Source organism: Rutidosis leptorrhynchoides, chromosome 3 (assembly GCF_046630445.1).
Source record: "Rutidosis leptorrhynchoides isolate AG116_Rl617_1_P2 chromosome 3, CSIRO_AGI_Rlap_v1, whole genome shotgun sequence".
Taxonomy (NCBI): domain Eukaryota; kingdom Viridiplantae; phylum Streptophyta; class Magnoliopsida; order Asterales; family Asteraceae; genus Rutidosis; species Rutidosis leptorrhynchoides.
Genome location: NC_092335.1, coordinates 92,017,881 through 92,040,568, shown reverse-complemented (window position 1 = coordinate 92,040,568; position 22,688 = coordinate 92,017,881). Strand labels below are relative to the sequence as shown.

General features: G+C 36.9%; 1 protein-coding gene across 1 annotated transcript; it reads left to right on the top strand.

Moving 5' to 3' along the window:
* The first annotated feature begins 20,076 nt into the window (after nt 1–20,076).
* Nucleotides 20,077–21,994, top strand: LOC139900194 (transcription factor bHLH18-like). Its single transcript, XM_071882986.1, has 4 exons — nt 20,077–20,100; nt 20,206–20,691; nt 21,043–21,435; nt 21,932–21,994. Exons 1-4 carry the CDS (start codon nt 20,077–20,079, stop codon nt 21,992–21,994), a joined length of 966 nt encoding a protein of 321 aa, XP_071739087.1.
* The last annotated feature ends 694 nt before the right edge of the window (nt 21,995–22,688 follow it).

The following is a 22,688-nucleotide window of genomic DNA, read 5'->3' as shown; positions in this document are numbered from 1 at the left end:
GATCGTCTCACCAAGTCAGCACACTTCCTGCCAATGAGAGAAGATGACAAAATGGAGAAGTTTGCGCGATTGTATTTGAAGGAGGTTGTCTCCAGACATGGAATACCCGTCTCTATTATCTCTGATAGGGATGGTAGATTTGTTTCAAGGTTCTGGCAGACGTTGCAACAAGCATTGGGGACTCGTCTAGACATGAGTACTGCCTATCATCCACAAACTGATGGGCAGAGTGAAAGGACGATACAAACGCTTGAAGACATGCTACGAGCATGTGTTATTGATTTCGGAAACAGTTGGGATCGACACCTACCGTTAGCAGAATTTTCCTACAACAACAGTTATCATTTTAGTATTGAGATGGCGCCGTTTGAGGCACTTTATGGTAGAAAGTGCAGGTCTCTGATTTGTTGGAATGAAGTGGGGGATAGACAGATTACGGGTCCGTAGATAATACAAGAAACTACCGAGAAAATCATCCAAATTCAACAACGATTGAAAATCGTCCAGAGTCGACAAAAGAGCTACGTGGACAGTAAAAGAAAAGATATAGAGTTCGAAATTGGAGAAATGGTCATGCTTAAGGTTTCACCTTGGAAAGGCATTGTTCGATTTGGTAAACGGGGGAAACTAAATCCAAGGTACATTGGACCATTCAAGATTATAGATCGTGTCAGACCAGTAGCTTACCAACTGGAGCTACCTCAACAACTCGCGGCTGTACATAACACTTTCCACGTCTCGAATTTGAAGAAATGTTTTGCTAAAGAAGATCTCACTATTCCGTTGGATGAAATCCAAATCAATGAAAAACTTCAATTCATTGAAGAACCCGTCGAAATAATGGATCGTGAGGTTAAGAGACTTAAGCAAAACAAGATACCGATTGTTAAGGTTCGATGGAATGCTCGTAGAGGACCCGAGTTCACCTGGGAGCGTGAATATCAGATGAAGAAGAAATACCCGCATCTATTTCCAGAAGATTCGTCAACACCTTCAACAGCTTAAAATTTTGGGACGAAATTTATTTAACGGGTAGGTACTGTAGTGACTCGAACTTTTCCATGTTTATATATATTAATTGAGATTGATATTTATATGACTAAATGTTTCCAACGTGTAAAGCAATCAAACTTGTTAAGACTTGATTAAATGAAATAAGTTTCATATAGACAATTGATCACCCAAGTTGACCGGCGATTCACGAACGTTACAAAATTGTAAAAACTACATGTTGTGGTATATATGGACATATATATATGTTTGACATAAGATTATGATGAATAATTATCTCACTAAATATATTAACAATGTGTGATATACATAAGAAATGAGATTACTAAGTTAAGAAACTCGAAATGATATATATAACGATTATCGTTATGATAACGTCTACTAAATACATATGTATCATATTAAGATATTGATACACTATATTTAATATGATAAAATGATATTTAAATATATCATTAAGTGTGTTAACAATGAACTACATATGTAAAAACAAGACTACTAACTCAAGAATTATGAAACGAGACTTATATGTAACGATTATCGTTGTAATGATATTTTAATGTATATATCATATTAAGAGATATTCATACATCATAATATCATGATGATATAATAATTTAACATCTCATTTGATATAATAAACATTGGGTTAACAACATTAATTGAGATCGTTAACTTAAAGGTTTCAAAACAACACTTACATGTAACGACTAACGAAGACTTAACGACTCCATTAGAATGTATATACATGTTGTGTTTTGATATGTATTCTTACACTTTTGAAAGACTTCAAGACACATATCAAAGTACTTCTACTTAACAAAAATTCTTACAATTACATCATCGTTTAGTTTCATCAACAATTCTACTAGTATGCACTCGTATTCGTACTCGTACAATACACAGCTTTTAGATGTATGTACTATTGGTATATACACTCCAATGATCAGCTCTTAGCAGCCCATGTGAGTCACCTAACACATGTGGGAACCATCATTTGGCAACTAGCTTGAAATATCTCATAAAATTACAAAAATATTAGTAATCATTCATGACTTATTTACATGAAAACAAAATTAAATATCCTTTATATCTAATCCATATACCAACGACCAAAAACACCTACAAACACTTTCATTCTTCAATTTTATTCATCTAATTGATCTCTCTCAAGTTCCATCTTCAAGTTCTAAGTGTTCTTTATAAATTCTATAAGTATAGTTTCATAAAAATCAAGAATACTACCAAGTTTGCAAGTTTACTTCCAAGCTTTCTAATCCATTTCAAGTAATCATCTAAGATCAAGGAACCTTTATTATTTATAGTAGGTTATCTTTCTAATTCAAGGTAATATTCATATTTAAACTTTGATTCAATTTCTACAACTATAACAATCTTATTTCGAGTGAAAATCTTACTTGAACTGTTTTCGTGTCATGATTCTGCTTCAAGAACTTTCAAGCCATCCAAGGATCCTTTGAAGCTAGATCCATTTTTCTCATTTCCAATAGTTTTATCCAGAAAATTTGAGGTATTAATGATGTTCATAACATCATTCGATTCATACATATAAAGCTATCTTATTCGAAGGTCTAAACTTGTAATCACTAGAACATAGTTTAGTTAATTCTAAACTTGTTCGCAAACAAAAGTTAATCCTTCTAACTTGACTTTTAAAATCAACTAAACACATGTTCTATATCTATATGATATGCTAACTTAATGATTTAAAACCTGGAAACACGATGGACACCATAAAATCGGATATACGCCGTCGTAGTGAAACCGGGGGCTGTTTTGGTTTGGATAATTAAAAACTATGATAAACTTTGATTTAAAAGTTGTTCTTCTGGGAAAATGATTTTTCATATGAACATGAAACTATATCCAAAAATCTTGGTTAAACTCAAAGTGAAAGTATGTTTTTCAAAATGGTCATCAAGATGTCGTTCTTTCGACGGAAATGACTATCTCTTTAGTAATTGACATGTAACTTAAATTTCCGACTATAAACCTATACATTTTCTGTTTGGATTCTTAAATTAGAGTTCAATATGAAACCATAGCAATTTGATTCACTTAAAACGGATTTAAAATGAAGAAGTTATGAGTAAAACAAGATTGGATATTTTTGATCTTTTTAGCTATGGAAAATGTTTAACAAATCTATACAAATCATATCCTAACTAACTTATATTGTATTATACATGTATTCTAATATATTATGTAATCTTGGGATACCATAGACACGTATTCAAATGTTTTGACATATCATATCGACCCATGTATATATATTATTTGGAACAACCATAGACACTCTATATGCAGTAATGTTGGAGTTAGCTATACAGGGTTGAGGTTGATTCCAAAAATATATATACTTTGAGTTGTGATCTAGCCTGAGACGTGTATACACTGGGTCGTGGATTGATTCAAGATAATATATATCGATTTATTTCTGTACATCTAACTGTGGAGAACTAGTTGTAGGTTACTAACGAGGACAGCTGACTTAATACACTCAAATCTTTAAAACATAATAAAAATGGTTGTAATTATATTTTGATCGTACTTTGATATATATGTACATATTTGTATAGGTTCGTGAATCGATCCGTGGCCAAGTCTTATTTCCGAGGAAGGAAATATCTGTGAAAGTGAGTTATAGTCCCACTTTTAAAATCTAATATTTTTGGGATGAGAATACATGCGGGTTTTATAAATGATTTACAAAATAGACACAAGTACGTAAAACTACATTCTATGGTTGAATTATTGAAATCGAATATGCCCCTTTTTATTAAGTCTGGTAATCTAAGAATTAGGGAACAGACACCCTAATTGACGTGAATCCTAAAGATAGATCTATTGGGCCTAACAAACCTCATCCAAAGTACCGGATGCTTTAGTACTTCGAAATTTATATCATATCCGAAGGGTGTCCCGGAATGATGGGGATATTCTTATATATGCATCTTGTTAATGTCGGTTACCAGGTATTCGCCATATGAATGATTTTTATCTCTATGTATGGGATGTGTATTGAAATATGAAATCTTGTGGTCTATTGTTACGATTTGATATATATAGGTTAAACCTATAACTCACCAACATTTTTGTTGACGTTTAAAGCATGTTTATTCTCAGGTGAATATTAAGAGCTTCCGTTGTTGCATACTAAAATAAGGACAAGATTTGCAGTCCATGTTTGTATGATATTGTGTAAAAATTACATTCAAGAAACATATGTCGATGTAATATATTTCTATTGTAAACCATTATGTAATGGTTGTGTGTAAACAGTATATTTTAGATTATCATTATTTGATAATCTAGGTAATGTTTTTAAAACCTCTATTGATAAAATAAAGGTTATGGTTGTTTTAAAAATGAATGCAGTCTTTGAAAAACGTCTCATATAGAGGTCAAAACCTCGCAACGAAATCAATTAATATGGAACATTTATAATCAATATGAACGGGACATTTCAGTTCTTTATTATCAGAGAGCACTAGATTCTATTACAACTACTGCTTTACTAGTAAAGTTTAACAGTGGCTATTAAACCAAGTGTATAAGTCAAAATTTTAAAACCGAAAGAATTTAATCTCTTCCCACACTTAAGATCTTGCAATGCCCTCATTTGCAAGAAATCAGTAACAATTTAAATTATCGAGGGTGATTAGCGTAGAAAAATAATTAAATTTTACCAAAGTTTCCAAACATATTGTTGTTTGTTTGAATGATAAATAGTGCACTTCATTTGTTCATTCCTTCAGTTGTTATATCACATTTATTTTGCATCTTGTCGTCAAAATTAGTTGCTTTTGCCGAACTTAATGCCAGCCTTTGAAAGTTCGCTGTTTTACCCTGTTGTGTACATGAAATAAAATACATACAATACAAATATACACATGCATGGTATTTTGAAATGGGACTTAATATCCCACTTTCAAATTACAAAAATGAAATATTAGTACAAAATAATAAAAATGTTAAACATTACATAAAAGTATCAAAATGTTAAATGTTTAATATAAATAGATAAAAAATAATAAAAGATAAGAAATCACCAATGGAACACTATCAATTTGGATATGGATTCCAGTTCATATCATCGCTCGGGTTCCATGGTTGGTGATAGGTGTCCTGATAGGCTTGGTTGGGGTCGTACAGGTCAAAGGGTGGACGCATGTCGGGCTGATGTAATGGATAGTATGCAGGTCGAGTCGGGATATAGTTATGTGGTACCTGATATGATAGCTGGCTCATGATCTGGTGCTGATGAACTACCCATCTATCATGCTGGCGTTGCCTGGATTGTTCATACACATCCGCGGCTCTCCACTGCTTATACTGAAGATGCCTAGCCTCGTTACTCATTTCCACCTTATCTATACGCTGGAAGACATCAGTATAACTATCCCTAATGACATCCCTAATGTCATCTGCTTCCTCCATCTCCTCATCTGAACCCCTCTCTACCTGTGGATGGGTGCACCTGATATGGTATTGGCATATTGTGTCTTCGTTTTAACACCTTTGCACCTTGATAAACTTGCAAACCTATAGTATCAGTTTGTTCCTCAACCACCATCAATGGACCCCCGTATCCCCAATCTACACCTAAATACTCTCTAATGAGAGTAACAAAAATTCCTCCTCTTATTATTCCCCCGTCCTGTATACCTTTCACCAAGTGCTAGGTATATCAGCAAATCAGTCAAGGGTCCTAAATCTGAGTGTTACAATTGTGGGAAGGTTGGACATTTTGCTGCTGAATGCATGTCCAGGAAACCTTCAACATCACATGCTAACTCCTTCTCAAAAGCTGATAAGTATAAGAACAAGTACAAAGCCATGAAGGCTCAGATGAAGGAAAGTGCAAAGGCTGATAAGAAGGGAAAGAAGCCAGAAAAGGTTCTAATTGCTGAGCATCATGATTGGGATGAAACCAGCTCTTCTTCATCTTCTGACAGTGATACTGATGATGATGATGCTAGTTATGCTTTTAGTAAAAAGCTGTGTTTGATGGCTAAGGAGGTCGAGGAGTCTGATGAGGATGATAATGGTAGTATGTTTTTGGCTGATATGAGGGAAGCTGATCGGAAAAAGGATTCACCTCAATGGAAATCTGAAATGCTGTATAAGGTTGATAATTTTCGAACTTATACTGATGATGAAAAAGCTGAAATGTTTGACTACCTAAGAGTTGATTTATGTAGAGGCAGTAAACGTGAAGAAGTTTTGAAAAATGATAACAAATCTTTAAATGATAAACTTAAAAGCAAAACTGATGAAATTAAGATCTTGAAGGATGAAATTTCAAAACTTGAAAAACAAAATTTTGCTTGAAAGTCTCTTCACGTTGAGGCAGCAGATGTTAAGAACCAGCTAAACGACCTCAATAAGATTGTTGCTTCATGGTGTACATCTTCTCAACGTAAAGCTAAGTGTGTAAATGAGAAGGTGCATGCCCAAGTTGAAGCTTTCTTTGCTGGTGACTATGCTGCTGTTGCTGCTCTCGCAGAAGTTACTTACATGGACCCCATTCTTGAAACAGATGCTGAAGCTGTCTTTCCAAATACCTTTGCCAAGATAGTTAAGGGTAAAAAGGTCTTAACAAATAAGTTTGTCAAACCTACTGAGACCCCACCACCGTCCATGAAAGAAATTTTGGAGGATGAAGTAAAAGCCAAGGAAACAGTACTTCAATTGATGAAACTACTGATCCCTCAAGCATTTACTATATGACTCCAAAGGAAAGACGCATTAAAAGGGAAATCACTGAAAACAATCAAAGAAAGTTAAAATCAATTGATTCCCCTTCGTGTTCAAATTCCACCAATGCTGAGCCAGCTGATGAAAATTGTACTGGTAAACCAATAGCTACTGACAAGCCAGCAAAACGCAATGCTGGCAAGTCAAAGGCAGCAATCAAGATTCACAAGAATCGACCAGCATCAGCTGACGGGTCAGTAACTTCCCACACTGACTCGTCGAACAAAGGCAAAGCATTATACCATGATTATGGTACTGGTTCTAAAAGGAAAGCTGCCCTTAAGGGAAAAGCTAAAGTGAACCAAATTGTGGAATCAAGTGATGGGTCATCTATCACTGAGATAATGACTGTCAAGCTTGACCAGCTCATAACTGCCATATCTGAAAGTAGACCCGATCTTACTGCACCCATTTACTAAGTGTATGACCAGTCACCGATACCGAATGTGAGAAAATGTTACAAATGTGGCAGCAAGTTTCACTTAGCCAACCGGTGTACTCTAACCCTAACCCCATCTGCTGCTGCCTCTTCAAGCAAACTAGCAGACAGGAAGAGATCATCAAAGATAACCCTTCCATAACCCATCCTTGGATGGGTTCCCAAAAAGAACTAATCTCTTAGCTACTGTGTAGGGCATTTAAAACAAGCAAATCTGGTATCTCGATAGTGGTTATTCGAGACATATGACTGAATGTAACTCCCTGCTGATAGAATATCAAGAAAAGGATGGTCCAGTTGTATCATATGGAGATAATTCGTTGGGTTACACAAAGGGTTTTGGTACTTTAACAAATGGGAATGTTACATTTTCAAATATAGCATATGTCGTTGGACTTAAACATAATCTACTCAGCATAAGCCAACTGACAAGCAAAAGTAAGATAGTCCAGTTTAGAAGGAAGATTGGCACTATTTTTTATAAGACAGGGAAGCCACTGCTGACAGCAAAAAGACATGAGAACATGTATCAAATTGACATGAACACAGCAGTCACAACAACTGATACTTGCTTTTATTCAAAGGCAGCAGACAACCTCAAGTGGTTATGGCACAAGAGACTCTCACATCTCAACTTCAAAGATATTCATAAGATATCTAGCAAAAGTTTGGTGTCTGGGCTACCTACAATGTCTTATGTGAAGGACAGATTATGTCCTGGATATGAAAAAGGGAAGCATCACCATGCCTCATTCAAATCAAAGCAGATTTCATTTGTTGAGAAACCATTTTACCTTCTTCATATGGATCTTTTTAGTCCTGTTAATATAGCCAGCTGTAGTGGAAAGAAGTATACACTGGTGATTGTTGATGAATATTCCAGATACACTTGGGTGTTCTTTTTGAAGCAAAAGAGTAAAACTACTGATGAAATTATCAATTTTATCAAAAGAATGGAGCTACTGAATGGGCAACTAGTGAAGAGCTTAGAAGTGATCATGGTGCAGAATTCAGAAATGCAATATTGGAAGAATTTTGTGCTAACAAAGGTATTTCACTGAACTTTTCTACTGTGAGAACACCTCAATAGAATGGTGTTGCTAAAAGAAGAAACAGAACTCTCATTGAAGCAGCAAGATCTATGTTGGCTGAGTCTGGGCTGAAAAATTCATATTGCGCAGAAGCTGTGAACACTGCATGTTTTACCCAGAATAGATCTTTAATAGTGAAAAGACATCAGAAAACTGCTTATGAAGTTCTCAAAGGCAGAAGACCCTCAATTTCATTTCTTCATGTATTTGGCACTCCCTGTTTCATTCTTAACAATAGGGATCAGCTAGGAAAGTTTTATGCTAAGGCTGATGAAGGTATATTTTTAGGATATTCCAACATGTCAAAGGCATACAGGGTTTTCAATAAAAGAAGGGGCTGTTTTGAAGAATCCATTAATGTTACATTTGATGAAACTGCCCCTACTTCATCTTCTGGTCAAGAAGATGAGGAGTTATTGTTTGAAGAGCTAACTCAGCAAGCTCTTGATGATGATGAAGAACCAGCAGCAAATCCCTCACCAATATATGTTGCTGGGTTCTCTGATGATGAGATGGAACACTCTGTTCCATCTGTGTCTAAACCATGTGGACCTACAGGCTCTACTGAAGTTTTTCAATTGGAGCATAGGTCTACTGGTTCTAAAGGATCTCAAGCTGATACTGGTTACAATCATAATGAATAGCTGTCTCCCACTGCTGCTCATTCCTCTGAGCCAACTGACGATCAAGATGTTGTGTGTTCCATAACAAGCTCACTTGTTCATAACACTAGATGGACAAAGGAGTATCTAATTGAACAAGTTATTGGTAATCTGGCAAGTGGTGTTAAAACAAGAAGACATGCAACCATTAACTTTTGTATGCATGTAAACTTTATATCTACCATTGAACCTACATGTCCTGATGAAGCTATCAAAGATCCAAGATGGGCAGGAGCTATGCAAGAAGAGATCTTCAAGTTTGATAGGAATAAGGTTTGGACATTGGTACCTAAACCTGATGATGAAACTAAGAAGATCATTGGTACCAAATGGGTTTTCAAGAACAAGATGGATGAAGATGGGATTGTAATCAGAAACAAAGCTAGATTGGTAGCTCAGGATTTCAAACAGGAAGAAGGATTGGATTATGGAGAGACATATGCTCCAGTGGCTAGGATGGAAGCTATCAGACTGTTATTGGCATATGCTGCTAAGATGAACTTTAGGGTATTCCAGATGGATGTTAAATCTGCATTTCTAAATGGGAAGCTGCAAGAAGAAGTTTATGTCAAACAGCCTCCTGGTTTTGTAAGCAGTAAATATTCAGACCATGTCTACAAGCTAGACAAAGCTCTTTATGGCCTCAAACAGGCACCAAGAGCATGGTATGAGACACTTCATGTGTATCTCACTGGTATAGGTTTTAGAGTTGGAAAAAATGATACCACTCTGTTCTCAAAAGAGATAGATGGTGATCTCTTGCTGGTACAGATATATGTGGATGATATTATTTATGGATCTAAAAATGAGAAACATTGTTAAGATTTTTCAAAACTTATGTCAAAGACATATGAAATGAGCTTTCAAAGAGATTTATAATACTTTTTAAGATTGCAAATTAAACAACTTGATGATGGAATTTTTATAAGTTAAGATAAATATATCAAAGATATGTTAAAAAAATTTGGTCTGACCTGTTTAAAAGATATAGGGACCCCAATGGCAGCATCTATTAAAATAGATGCTGATCCTAATGGTGAACCAGTCAATATCACTGAATATAGAGGTATGATTAGATCCCTCTTTATCTTACAGCTAGCAGACCAGATATTATGTTTGCTACATGTCTCTGTGCCAGATATCAAGCTAATCCTAAAGAGTCACACTTACTAGCAGTAAAAAGGATATTTAGGTATCTGAAAGGTACTGCTAAAAGTGGTCTTTGGTATCCCAAAGACCAGGATTTTGAGCTAATTGGGTATCCAGATGCTGACTTTGCAGGGTGTAAAATAGACAGGAAAAGTACTACTGGTGGTTGCCAGTTACTGGGTGGTAGGCTAGTCAGCTGGACGAGCAAAAAGTAAAATACTGTGTCTACATCTACAACTGAGGCATAATATGTTTCTGCTGGTAGTTATACTGCTCAAGTACTATGGATGCAAAGCCAGCTGAAGGACTATGGTGTTCATGTTACAAAAACTCCAATCTACTGTGACAACACAAGTGCTATTGCTATTACCAACAATCCTGTGATGCATTCAAGAACTAAGAACATTGACGTTCGATATCATTTCATAAGAGATCATGTTCAAAAAGGAGATGTGGAGCTACATTTTATTTCAACAGACCAGCAGTTAGCAGATCTTTTCACAAAGCCCTTAGATGAGAAACGTTTTAACTATCTCATCTCTGAGCTGGGTATGCTTGAACTTTAAAATAAAAGGCAATTTTGTTGGTGTGCTGGCTCTACAACATGTAGGGCAAACCAGTAAGTACAAATTTCTTTCACTTACTGCCTACATGTCAAACAGTCAGTACAACAAGGTCTTTTATATCATGGTTATTCAATGTTCAAAACGAAATAATAAATAGCTCACAATACTTAATGATACCTTAAATCTGAAACTCATTTACTCCCAATGATTTAAAATTAAATTCATTACATAATAAATGTCACAAAGAATTTTTGTATTTAATACCAAATTTATCTTATGGTTTTTAACTTCAAATTGAATTTAAAACTGCTGCATTTAATGTTTAATGGGAGGTATGAGTGCTCAAGCCAATTAAACGTCATGTCAACAGTCTGTGTCCCCTCGAAAACGTGCCAGTCTGTCACATCTGCCCACGCGCCTGTAGATAACAGTTGCCATTTTCTTTCTCTTGCACTTTTTCCACCAATCCAAAAGGTTAAATAAGGTGATCAATTCCACATAATAACCTTTGATTATTAACTCTTTGATTTACCTTTCAAATACACACTCTTCTCTCTACAAATCCCAAATCTTCAAAAATTTCATGCATTCATCTTCAACATTTCTTCAATGGCAGAACAACAACACCAATCACCACCTGCTGAGAATCAGCCAGAGGAATAACAACAGCAACAACAAGCGGTGGAACCACAATAACCGGAACAACACCCTCCACCGGTCATTTAGGAACAAGTTGTACAGGGTCCACTGTTCAATCTTCACCCCAATCTGATCAAGGCTGCTAATGCACCAGATCAAGCATTGATTCGCCTATCGAGAGGCAATGCAACACACGCTCTTTCAATTCCCAAGTCTAAAGCCAACATTGGCTATGAGGCTTTGATCGACTACATCAGGCGTTGCCCCTTGGCGAGATCCATCACCGGAGTTCCTTCCCGTCTCTATCCGGCCTGTTTAGCAAGATTCTGGTATACTGCCACCATGGCCACCACTCAACAGGATGCTCCATGTATTTGTGGCATGGTAACTGAAACCCTACATTGCTCGATCACTATTGATGCCACCGTCGTGCTCTTCAATTACCTGGTGGTCCATTTGTTAATTCACCAATGAGTGATGATTTCAGGAGGGAAGTGCTGGAAATGATTGGATATGCTGGTCCAATTACTCATACACCACTAAGGAAGAACATGCCACCACAATGGTATTACTTCTTTGGACTGCTGACCCAGTGCATCAGCCAAAAGTCCGGTAGTTTTCAAAATTGGTCATGGTTTGTTGTTCAACAGGAACATTGACTACGCAGCTGAGATGTACCTCAGGTTAAGGAAAATGGTGCTTGCACCCAAATGAACACATCTAATCCCCTTTCCAAGGTTCTTGAGCCTTGTTTTTGAAAATGAGCTGGGTGAAGCTTACCAGCAGATTGCTGATCAATCATTCGACCTGCCTCCAAAACAAGGGGGAATGCCAAAAGATGCTCCTGCTACTCCATATACTGGTTTAACACCAGGCATCCTCGAGTATCTTGCTGCTCGAGGTAGAGTAAACCCAACGACTGCCTCTGGTGTTGCACCAGCTGAGGGGGAGGGACCTCAGCGAAAGCTAGCTGTGAAAAGGAAGAAGCCAGCTACCTCAACTAGTACAGCCACCGTCTCACATACTGGTAAAGTAGTAGTTGTATTAGAATCTAGTGCTCTATGATCATAAAGAACAGCCCTAGTCTTATATACTGACTACCCACTTCTAGTATTGAAAGCCGTTGCTTAACTATTTCTTGGTAACAGGCAAATCCAAACGAGCTAAAGCTGGCTCCAAGCAAACCACAGGAAGGATTGCCCCAGTCTCAACTGCTGCTTCTGCAAAGAAAGCTACTATGGAACCTGGTGCGTCTCTAGACCAAACAGCAGAAATCTCTAACTTAATTAAAAATCTTTTAACTGCTGACTTGAAAAATGAAAGTGGAGTTAAAGGCACAAACTTTACTCCCAAGCTGACTGATTTTAAAACTAGCGTTAAGAAGAGTAACAACCCATACTCTTCTAACCAGGCACTTCCACATTTTTCTAAAATGAACATAATGCAATATCCTCTGCTGACAGTACAACCAGCAGAGAACATAACTGACCCCTAAAGCAGTCTTGAGCTAGTTCCTCATTGTGTCGAATCAGCTCAGGCCATTGCACAGCCTAAATGTTACTTGGATCATGCTAAGAGTCTCACTCCTACATTATTACGAGCCAGAACTCTTACACTATCTGGGTCAACATGTGTTTCCAATGAGTCTGCAGAGTCACAGATGTACTTACAGACACCTAACTCTTTCTCAATCGAAGGGCTGACTAAATCACCAGTCTGTCCCCAGAGACAAACAACAGATGCAATTGTTGAGTCAAATTTATTTGGTTCTACAGTTGTTAACATAAAATGTTCTTTTGTTTCAGTTCTTAGCAGGGTAGATGAACAGGCAGAGGGGGAGCATGAAAAGGATGTTATTGTTTCTACTGATGAGCTCTCCGTTTTTGCTACTGGTGTTGGTGCTACTGATTTGTCTACTTGTGGTATTGCTACTGGTACTGTTGCTTCTACTGCTGTTGGCTCTACTAGAGACAATGTGGTTACTAGTTCCACTGTTCTTACTGATAATGAGGAGTTAGCTACTGCTGATATTTCTGCTACTCCTCCTACTGTCTCTGGTATTGCTGCTTCAACCACTGATTCTGTAGTGGTTGAGGAGATGATAATGGAACCTCCTCCTGCACTTGAAAAGGTCATTGGTAATATTGTTAAGGAGGTTCTTGATGTTGATATTTCTGGCACTACCACTGTTACTTCTCCAACTGCTTCTATTGAGGAGATTATCACAGGTAGTGACCAAGATGACGTGGTGCTTACTGATGAGCTTATCGCAGCAAATGCTGCCTATTCTACACATGTCACTGGTTCTACGGAACCCACTATGGATGCCGATACCTCTGCTACTGCCACCACTGACTCTTCTCAGGCTACTGCTTCTGCTGAGAAGAAATCATATGTGTGCCGGGTACCAGATCCTGATGAAGTTGTACCTAACTTCATCTATAGGGGAGAATCCATCACTCCCAGAGTTGCCTTGCTGGTGGATCAGCTGACTATTGATCCCCAAAGTGCTATAGTCTCAGACAACAAATTACCAGAAGAGGAGCTGACTGAGCTATTATCTCAGTTGGATTGACCAGCAAGAGAAGATATATATGAGAGGTTGGTCACACTACATCAAGTTAATGAGCAGCCATACTATCACTACTTTGGTATGGCTCCAGCTGCTTCTCCATGGCCTGGTACATGGAGGCCTCTCAAGTTCATCATAGATCCTGCTACTGGTAAATGTGTTATGCAAAATGTCCCTGATTCGCCAGTACCTTCTGATTCATCAGCTTCTTTCTCATCATCTTCTTCATCTGAAGATGATGCTAATAAAGGTACTGGTAAGGACGGACCAGTCACTCATGATAATGTGACTGGTTTCAAAGATAAACCAGTGGATCTAACTGATGATGCTGATAAGAATACCAGTGGTTCTAAACCTTCGGGTGAAGTTAAAAATGATGGTGATCATGGTGGCGAGTCAGATTCTGACCTTCCACCTCCACCACCTCACGGAGGTACTTCTATGTTAGCTGCTAATGATCGCCCCTCAACCAGCAGTTTTAATGCTGATGAGGTGGCTGCCATCTCCACTATGGCCGTCTATAAGACGTTAGCCGAAGTTACACCAGATCTACAAAGCACCATTCGCTCTGCTATTGTTGATAGAATGACTGAAGCCATACGCAGAGCTGGGGAGGTTACCACTTCTACCATTGAAAACCAGCTCAAACAAGTATGTGCTTTTGCTGATCTAGCGGTGAAAGGTATTGTCAAACAATTTGAAGAAGAGGAGGATCTCAAAAGGCTAATCATCTCTCATAATGAATATGCTGATCATAGTGCCCGTCTTCAAACTGATCTTGATGCTGCGAATCGAAGGAATCTTTTCCTTAATGAAGAGAATCGGGTATTGACAGAGAGGTTGGATTCGCAGGAACATCAAATGGCTAATATGGTTCCTGTCTCTGCTTATCTTCAATTGGTGGAGACTATGCAACAAATGGCTACCCTACAAGTAGATGTTAGGGCCACTGTTAATCAAATATCCATGGGTGTTGCAAGAAATGAAGTAGAGCTTTAAATCTGTGTCTCCGACAATATGGTGTAGATCCTTGTGCCCATCTTTCTCCTGCTGATGCTGACTGGAACAACTTTGCATTTTCAGTCCCTGAGTTAGATAGTGACCTTGATGCACATGTTTCCCCTGATCACCCTTCTACCCTTGCTGATGACAAGAAGGGGGAGAAGAAGTCTAAAAAGAAGTCCAAAAAGAGAAAACAATCTGAGGGGAAGCATGAGCATGAAAAGGCTCCTAAACAGCAAAGGAGAGATGGTGATGATGATGGTACTGGTACTGATCAATGTGCTAGCACTAAATCCAGCAACGCTCATACTAAAGCTGGTGTACAGGCAGCTAGTGAATCTTAACCCAGTGTGTCTGCCACATCAGTGGATGATATTGGTTTTGGCAGTAAGCCCAATGATGTTTTTAAGCTGGCTATTGCTGAATCTTTTGTTGTCTCTCAAACGATTGAAAGGAAAATGAAAAGAAAACTAGAGAGACATCAGAAGAGAAGACAAGATTTAAATGATGCCTTTAATGCCAAATGGGAGGCTTATGTTACTCGTAAACAACACAGAATTGAACATAGAAGAAGCTTGGACCCAAATAAGTTTGATATTAATGATGAACTAATCAGCATTAAAAAGTACAAATGAGATGCTCGTAAAAGAAATGCTAAGTTCATGATTAAGTATGACAAGAAAAGGGCAAAGCTGTATGCTGAGCGAGCAGACAGGATCAAAAGAATGACCCCTGAAGAAATGAATGATTATCTGTAATCTAATAGGTCAGGAGGAGTAAGAGCTGACGTGTTCATGAAATGGCTAGATGCAATGTTAGAAACTAGCTCATCTTCTCGACCAGCATCTTCTGCTCAGCCAGCTACACAACAACAGCCAGCAGAAATAACAGACCTTGATGTTAATGATGTTAAGGGGGAGTATCTTGCTATTGTTCCCTATCTTCCTCCATAAGAACCAGTATCAACACAAGAACCATCAGCTGAACCCATTCCAATCGATAGACAAAGGGTGAAATCTGCTCCTAGGGACAACCAGCCCCTAAGGAAAGGACCCCTATTTGAGACAGCTGATGAAGATACTGTGGCAGGTGTGCCAGCTGATACTAATCAGTTAGCTGGTATTGAAGACACAGCAAGGAGTGCTGTGATAGAAGACCCAGCCAGTAGTGTGCTGCTAGGTGAAACAAGTGTTGAAGACCCAGCTAAGGCGGCTGAGCTGGGTGCTAAGCAAGATGATGATACTGTTAATCATGCTGACTTCACAGTATGGGGTAGTGGAGATCACTTATTCGTTCAATCACCTATCTCTTCCCGGACTCTTGCTTATTTTAACAGAACACACGATGAACATATTAATCAGTTTTCAGTGAGTTCTTCAGGCATATTAGAATCAATCATGTATCCTCCATCTTCCCCAAAACCACATGATAAATACACAACTTGGGAAGATGATTCAGTTGCCCGTGGTGAGCCAGATCTATTAAGGATGAATCCAGATGAAAGAGAGGCTAACAGGCTGGAGATCACTGTACCTGAATTGCTTGAGCAAAGACAAGCAGCTATTTCTAAAAGGATACGCCAAGTTAGATTGCTGCATCATCCTCTTGATCAGCCATTCTACATCACTGCCTTAACTTATGGCATTGAAATTAGCGTGTATCTAAATAACAGTGGTCAAAGGCTACATACTGATGAAGAGAAAGCTCAATTTCATGAGGCTCGGCAACTGGGTATGGATCTAAGGCAGTATCGTGATGCCCTTAGAACTGATGAGGGAAGAAAAATGATTGAAACAGCAAAGTCCCTGAATATTACTGCCGATGATTATCTTTTGGGCTTAGAAGTTGAAAGGCAAAGAAGGGAGGATGATGATGCTGAATATGCTGAAAGGGTAAGGCTTCAGAAAGTAGAAGCTAAATTAGCTGCTGATAGAAAGCAAGAGGCTGAGTCCCTCAAGCTAGCCAAAGATATTGTTAAAGAACAAGATAAAACTCTTGATGAACAGGAAGCTGCTGAGAAAGCACCTGCTACTGCTCCTATAGAAACTGAACGAACAATTGAGCTATCTGATCATTATTATAGGAGCAAGTATGGTGATGTACTGACCAGTAGATCAAATTCCAGCAAGATCATCAAAGTGCACAGAGGCACAAAAAGAGCTTTCAGTATCAGCAGGGAAGATAACATTCAAGAGAGGGTAGACTACACTGATTTGAGAACCTTTGGATTCAGTGAATGGATGGGGATATTGGAGTACTTCATTGGTAAAGCTGAAAGTGGTATTAAAAAGACATTGAAGCCAGAACTCCAAGAGCTCTTCAACAAAGCAACAAAATTTGGAAATGCACCAGTAGTAAACGTAGAGGAAGCTCTTTCTCAAAAGCCTAAAAGAAAGAAATCTACTGGTGAAGGCCCACACAGAAGAGATCCTATCATTTTACCTCCTCATGTTCCAGTTTATGACCCTGCTGAGCTGCCTTACTTGTTTCCTGAAGCCTGGGCTGCCTTAAAAGTGAAAGAAGAAGAGCTATCTGGTGATGATATAAAAAAGGATAAAGATAAAGACAGATAGCCTTCTGGTGCTTAAATTGTATCTTTTGATACTTCATTTTTCATTATGATGTTTTGTAATTACTGTATATACTCTGTTGTAATGAAGATGAAATGAGTTAATCTTCAAAATCATATCAAGTTATAAGATATAGATAACTCAGCAAAAGATCCCTAAAACAAACTTAAAAGGGACAATTTTACTGCCTATTTTTCATTAGGTCCCTTAGTACTGGCTTTAGTGTTTTTCTCTAAAATGCCATAAGTTTTGTCATTATCAAATAGGGGGAGATTGTTGAGTCCCCAAAATAATTAAGGATTTAATTATGACAAAACTGTAATTTATTTACACTAAAATGTTATGTGCAGCCAGCACAAGTTTGTTTATGTACAGACAACAAATATTGCTGTGTCAAGTGTTCAGTATGCTGCCTAGTCTACCAGCACAAGGTAGAGTGTATTCTTCGAATCAGCACAGGATGAGTACTCAGCAATTCAAGAATATCAAGTGACTCAGCATAAGAAGAACCAGTAAACCTGGAAAGCAGCATACAACACAAGACAAACATGCTCTATTATAAGCATGGTGGTTTCTTGAGTGGTCTACATCAATTGTACTATTCAACAGAAGTCAAAGACAAAGTTGAACAGGAAAGGACACGCGTCGGCGACTGACAAGTCCTTACAAGACTACGTGGGAATGCAGAAGTTTAACGCATGTGAGGACATGTGCAATACTTTGTCAATGCCTAGGGAACACAACATTCTATTTGTTTAAACAAATAGTGGTGCCAAACCGAATTGGGGTGTTCCTGCAAATAGCTACCAAAGAGGAAAGACGAGAGCACGCTCTCTGATGCAGTTGTCTCCACAAGTACAGACATCATATGTACCAGTGGACAATAGAACCATTACACGGTTAATAGGACTACTATAAATTGTTGTATCCACTATTGTAACAACTAGTGGTGTGGGTTTTGTTATTTAGAGTTCAAAACGTGTAATAGCTTTAAGTTTATCCTCATAGCTATACATAGGTAAATCTGTATCAACCAACTATCATTTCGCCAAGAATAGTTTTAATTCTTTGTGATTTAATCAATAAAGAATAACAGTTGAAAAATTAGATTTGACTCTACTTACATTACATGCTTGAATACTAAACTGTGTTTAATTGGTTAGTTAATTAAAAGAAATTGTATTCACCCCCCCCCCCCTACAATACTCCCGTTGTTATTCAAGGGACCAACAAATTGAAAATAGAACAAATGTTATATATGAATAATTATTATAGTAATACTTTTACCTTATACCAAACGGAGATTTAGATATTCCATAAATCGGTTCTTGAATCGGTTACTGGAACCAATATGGAAATACCCAAAACGAAAATTCCCAAAATCAAGAACCGAAACCAAATCTTTATCGGTACCGATTTTATGTACCAGAACCGATTTGGTTACGATTTTTCGAGACTTAGGGTACATTTTGAACTAATGTCTTGATTCGTTATTACATAACTACCCATATATCCATCAGACATGAACTATAGAGTTAGATAACAAACATTGAGTTGCAACTTAGTTGGTAGTGGTCTGTCTCTCTTAGCGAAAAGTCAGGAGTTCGGCTCCGCTGGGGTGCAACATTGCACTCAATGTTATCCCTTGACCTGAATTATCCACCCAGGTCGCCTTTCGCTTCGTGCGGGGGCAGCGGGGAGGGGGGTTTTTACCGGTTATGCCCTCGGATTGGTCCGGGTTTCCTTCAGGACAGTAGTTGGGGCGTGTTATGCAATTACGAGAGATGAACGCGTGGGTGGTTAAGTCCTCATGGGTGATCCCAAACTGATGTAAAGATAAAAAAAAATATAGTTAGATAACAGATATAGAAAATCGATTTGAGATCTAATTACGTTATAAGCACGTGTGTAAATTAAGGTATTCAAATCGCTATCAGTTAACTACAAATTCTTCTACTAGTTAGTCTCTGTGGTCATTATGCCTTTGTTTTACTATATTTCGTTTTTCCGTAAAACAATAAATATAAATAAATAATAATAATAATATTCCTACAAAAAGCTGATCGTTATATAAAAAGTAGTCTTTCTTTCTCAAAAGTACCTCAACCCGACAATTTAGTTGGCAATTTCACCATATATACTCTCTCATTTATAATTCAAGGCAATTCATTTCTTGATTTATTATTGCACCAAATAATTAACCATTATAAACCCTAATCTTATTTGGTAGCTCTTCGTTTTCGTTTCAAACTTGAACTTAATTACAAGTTAGTTATCATTATAAACCCTAATCTTGATTCGTTGTTTCAATTCTTTCATTATTTCCAAAAGTGCTGCACCGGGTAATCCTTTATAAAAAAAACAAATTAAAAGATGCTAGCTAATTATGCTCTTTAAATAAGTTTTATATATTTTGGAATGTTCATGTGAAACATGTTTATGAACAACATAATTGTATACTAATGAAATCGTATGGAACGGTTACAATTAACTTTTTGGTAGTTATGAAAAAAGTGTATGTATATATGTTCATCTTATGAAAAGTTTGTTTGTACTTGCAGTCTGAATTGGAACCAAAATTCCAAATTAAATCTATGGAACCTTGGCTACCAGAATTGGTAAGTTTAACTTATAGTTGTAGATGATTAGTTTATTAATTTATTAAATTAAAGTATTGATTTGTATCTTTAATTACCTAATTGTTTGTTGGATCTATATTTTAGGAAATGCAAGATCAAGGGTTCATGAATCAATATCATCAGATGAATAGACCTTATCATCATCAACATCTAATGGAGGACTTCAGTGTTGATTCATTTTCATCTGAAAGCTACACAGAAAACCCTTCTTTTATCGATCAATCATATCAAACTCATACGCGTGAAGATGAACAAGTCGACATCAATCAGCCGTTTCATTACAAAAAGGAGAACCCTAGTAATAAGGAACTAACACCAGAAAAAACAAAACTAGTGCCTGAAACTACTCCGAACACTTTCACTATATCATTTGGTGATATAAAGCCTAAAGATGAGATCCTTTCTTTTGGTGATTCATATGGTTGCAATGAATCTGGAGGCAAAAGGGTTCCAACCGTGATTAGGAGTCCGAATCAAGTTCAAGATCATGTGTTGGCCGAGAGAAAACGAAGAGAAAAGTTAGCTCAGCGGTTTGTTTCTTTGTCGTCCCTTCTTCCTGATCTTAAAAAGGTACTAATAGCTTGTGTTTCTTAGCATAAAGCTAGAATTTTGTAAACTTCTATTCAGAACGACAAATTAAACTCAGACACCCAATTACAAATAATTCATCATAGGACTCGAACTTATAGTCAAGGTTGACGAGTTTTGATACTGCTATGTCAAAGGCCCTTTGGTAAAAATTTATAAACTTAAAGGGTACCTAATTAAGTAATTACTAATTACTAGTTTAAACTATTTTCATTAATTAAGAAATAATCAAATAAGCAGTTTAGAATAACCGGCTCAAGACTCTATATTCGTTAAACGAATTTGGTAAAATAATTTATTGATCAGTTATAGTTGTTAACATTTTGGTGATAGATGGACAAGGCAACTGTATTAGAAGACGCGGCCAATTACATCCAAGAACTTGAAAATCGAGTGAAGGAACTCGAGGGAGAATCGGGTTTGAAGAGAAAGGGCATGCAAGAATCGGTCATAGGCACTAAGAGAACAAGACTTAGTTGTAGTGATGATGACATTGGTTCGTGTTCTAATGCGACAAACGTTGAAGAGAGTAGTAGTCCTAATTGTGATTCGGAGATCGAAGTGAAAACGTCAGGATGCAATCTATTAGTCGAAATCTATAGCCGTAAAAGCTGTGTTTCATTAGTGAAAGTGCTAAGTGAGATGAAAAAGCTTGGTCTATCTGTCATTAGTTGCAACACCATGCCTTTTGCTGATACCACTCTTCTTATCACCATTGTTGTTAAGGTACTATATCATTCCAATTATATTGATAATATTGCTATTTGTTGAACCAAAATCCTGATTCAAGCTGTGTTTGATTGACTCTAAATAGAATGAAATAGTTCAGCACTAAATGTTGAAGCATTCAACATTTAACGCGTTTATTTGTAACACGTAAATGACAAAAAGATGCCAAATGAAAAAAAAAATGTGGTGATAAATTTTCTCATAAACATTTATAACTTTCAAAAGAATATCAGTAACCTAATTAAATTATATCCAAAATATTTAGAATTTTTATTTATTCATGTAAAAAGTTAATACGACAATTAAAAAATTTCATTTAAAATCATTATTAAACAAGTTATTTTGTATTCATTTGGCTCTTCATCATTATCTTTTATGAAATGCACTCTTGATTAAATTTCTTATGGGTTCTATCAATCTATGCTAATGAACGTTAAATACATTCATGTAGTTAATTAACACAGTTCCGATTACTTTTTCTTGATTTCTGTAGATGAATGATGGCTTCATCATGTCAGCGACAGATCTTGTGAAGAACCTGCAGCTAGTTATTTAAACTTCCAACTGATCGAATGTTTACAACCTTCAATGTGGAATTGAGTATTTTCAAGTTAACGATTCCAAATTACGCGCAGAAGATTAATTTTAAGTTCGATATAATGGGAATTCTATTCGTTTCTTCTTTGGAAGTCTGTCTTAATTTGCAGTAGATAACTTCTATTCAGTCCCCTTCTTTATTTTTGCATTAGCCATCTAAATCTCAATAGTAATCTAATATAATCGCAGGTACGTGTTCAACGTGGACACTCTTTCTTACGTCTATCAACTTGCTAGTGAGTATTTAGATTAATCTATGCAGTAGTAAGAAACTGAAAAACTAGGTCTACGCATACAGGCAAAGCTTTTAACAAAACAATATTTACCCAATAAAGTCATTAAATATTACCAAGATAGGTGGAAAAGAACATAATTTTCCAAATGCTAGAAACTATATTTTCTAGAGACGGTTCCAATGGCAATTTGAAAAGATCCACGCCTGATCATATAAGATAGTACAATCTTGATCCAAGTTTTCAAGCCTAGAAAATAATCCGAATACTAATCTAAGTGCAAATTGGGGTTTTCAAAGAAGAAATATGTATGAGCTTATATAAGGTTAAATTTGTACAAAAATTCTATCAAGTTTCTAGGAAATTTAGACAATTGAACATTATGAGGTTTGAAATTTGGCTCTATCATAGGTAACATTA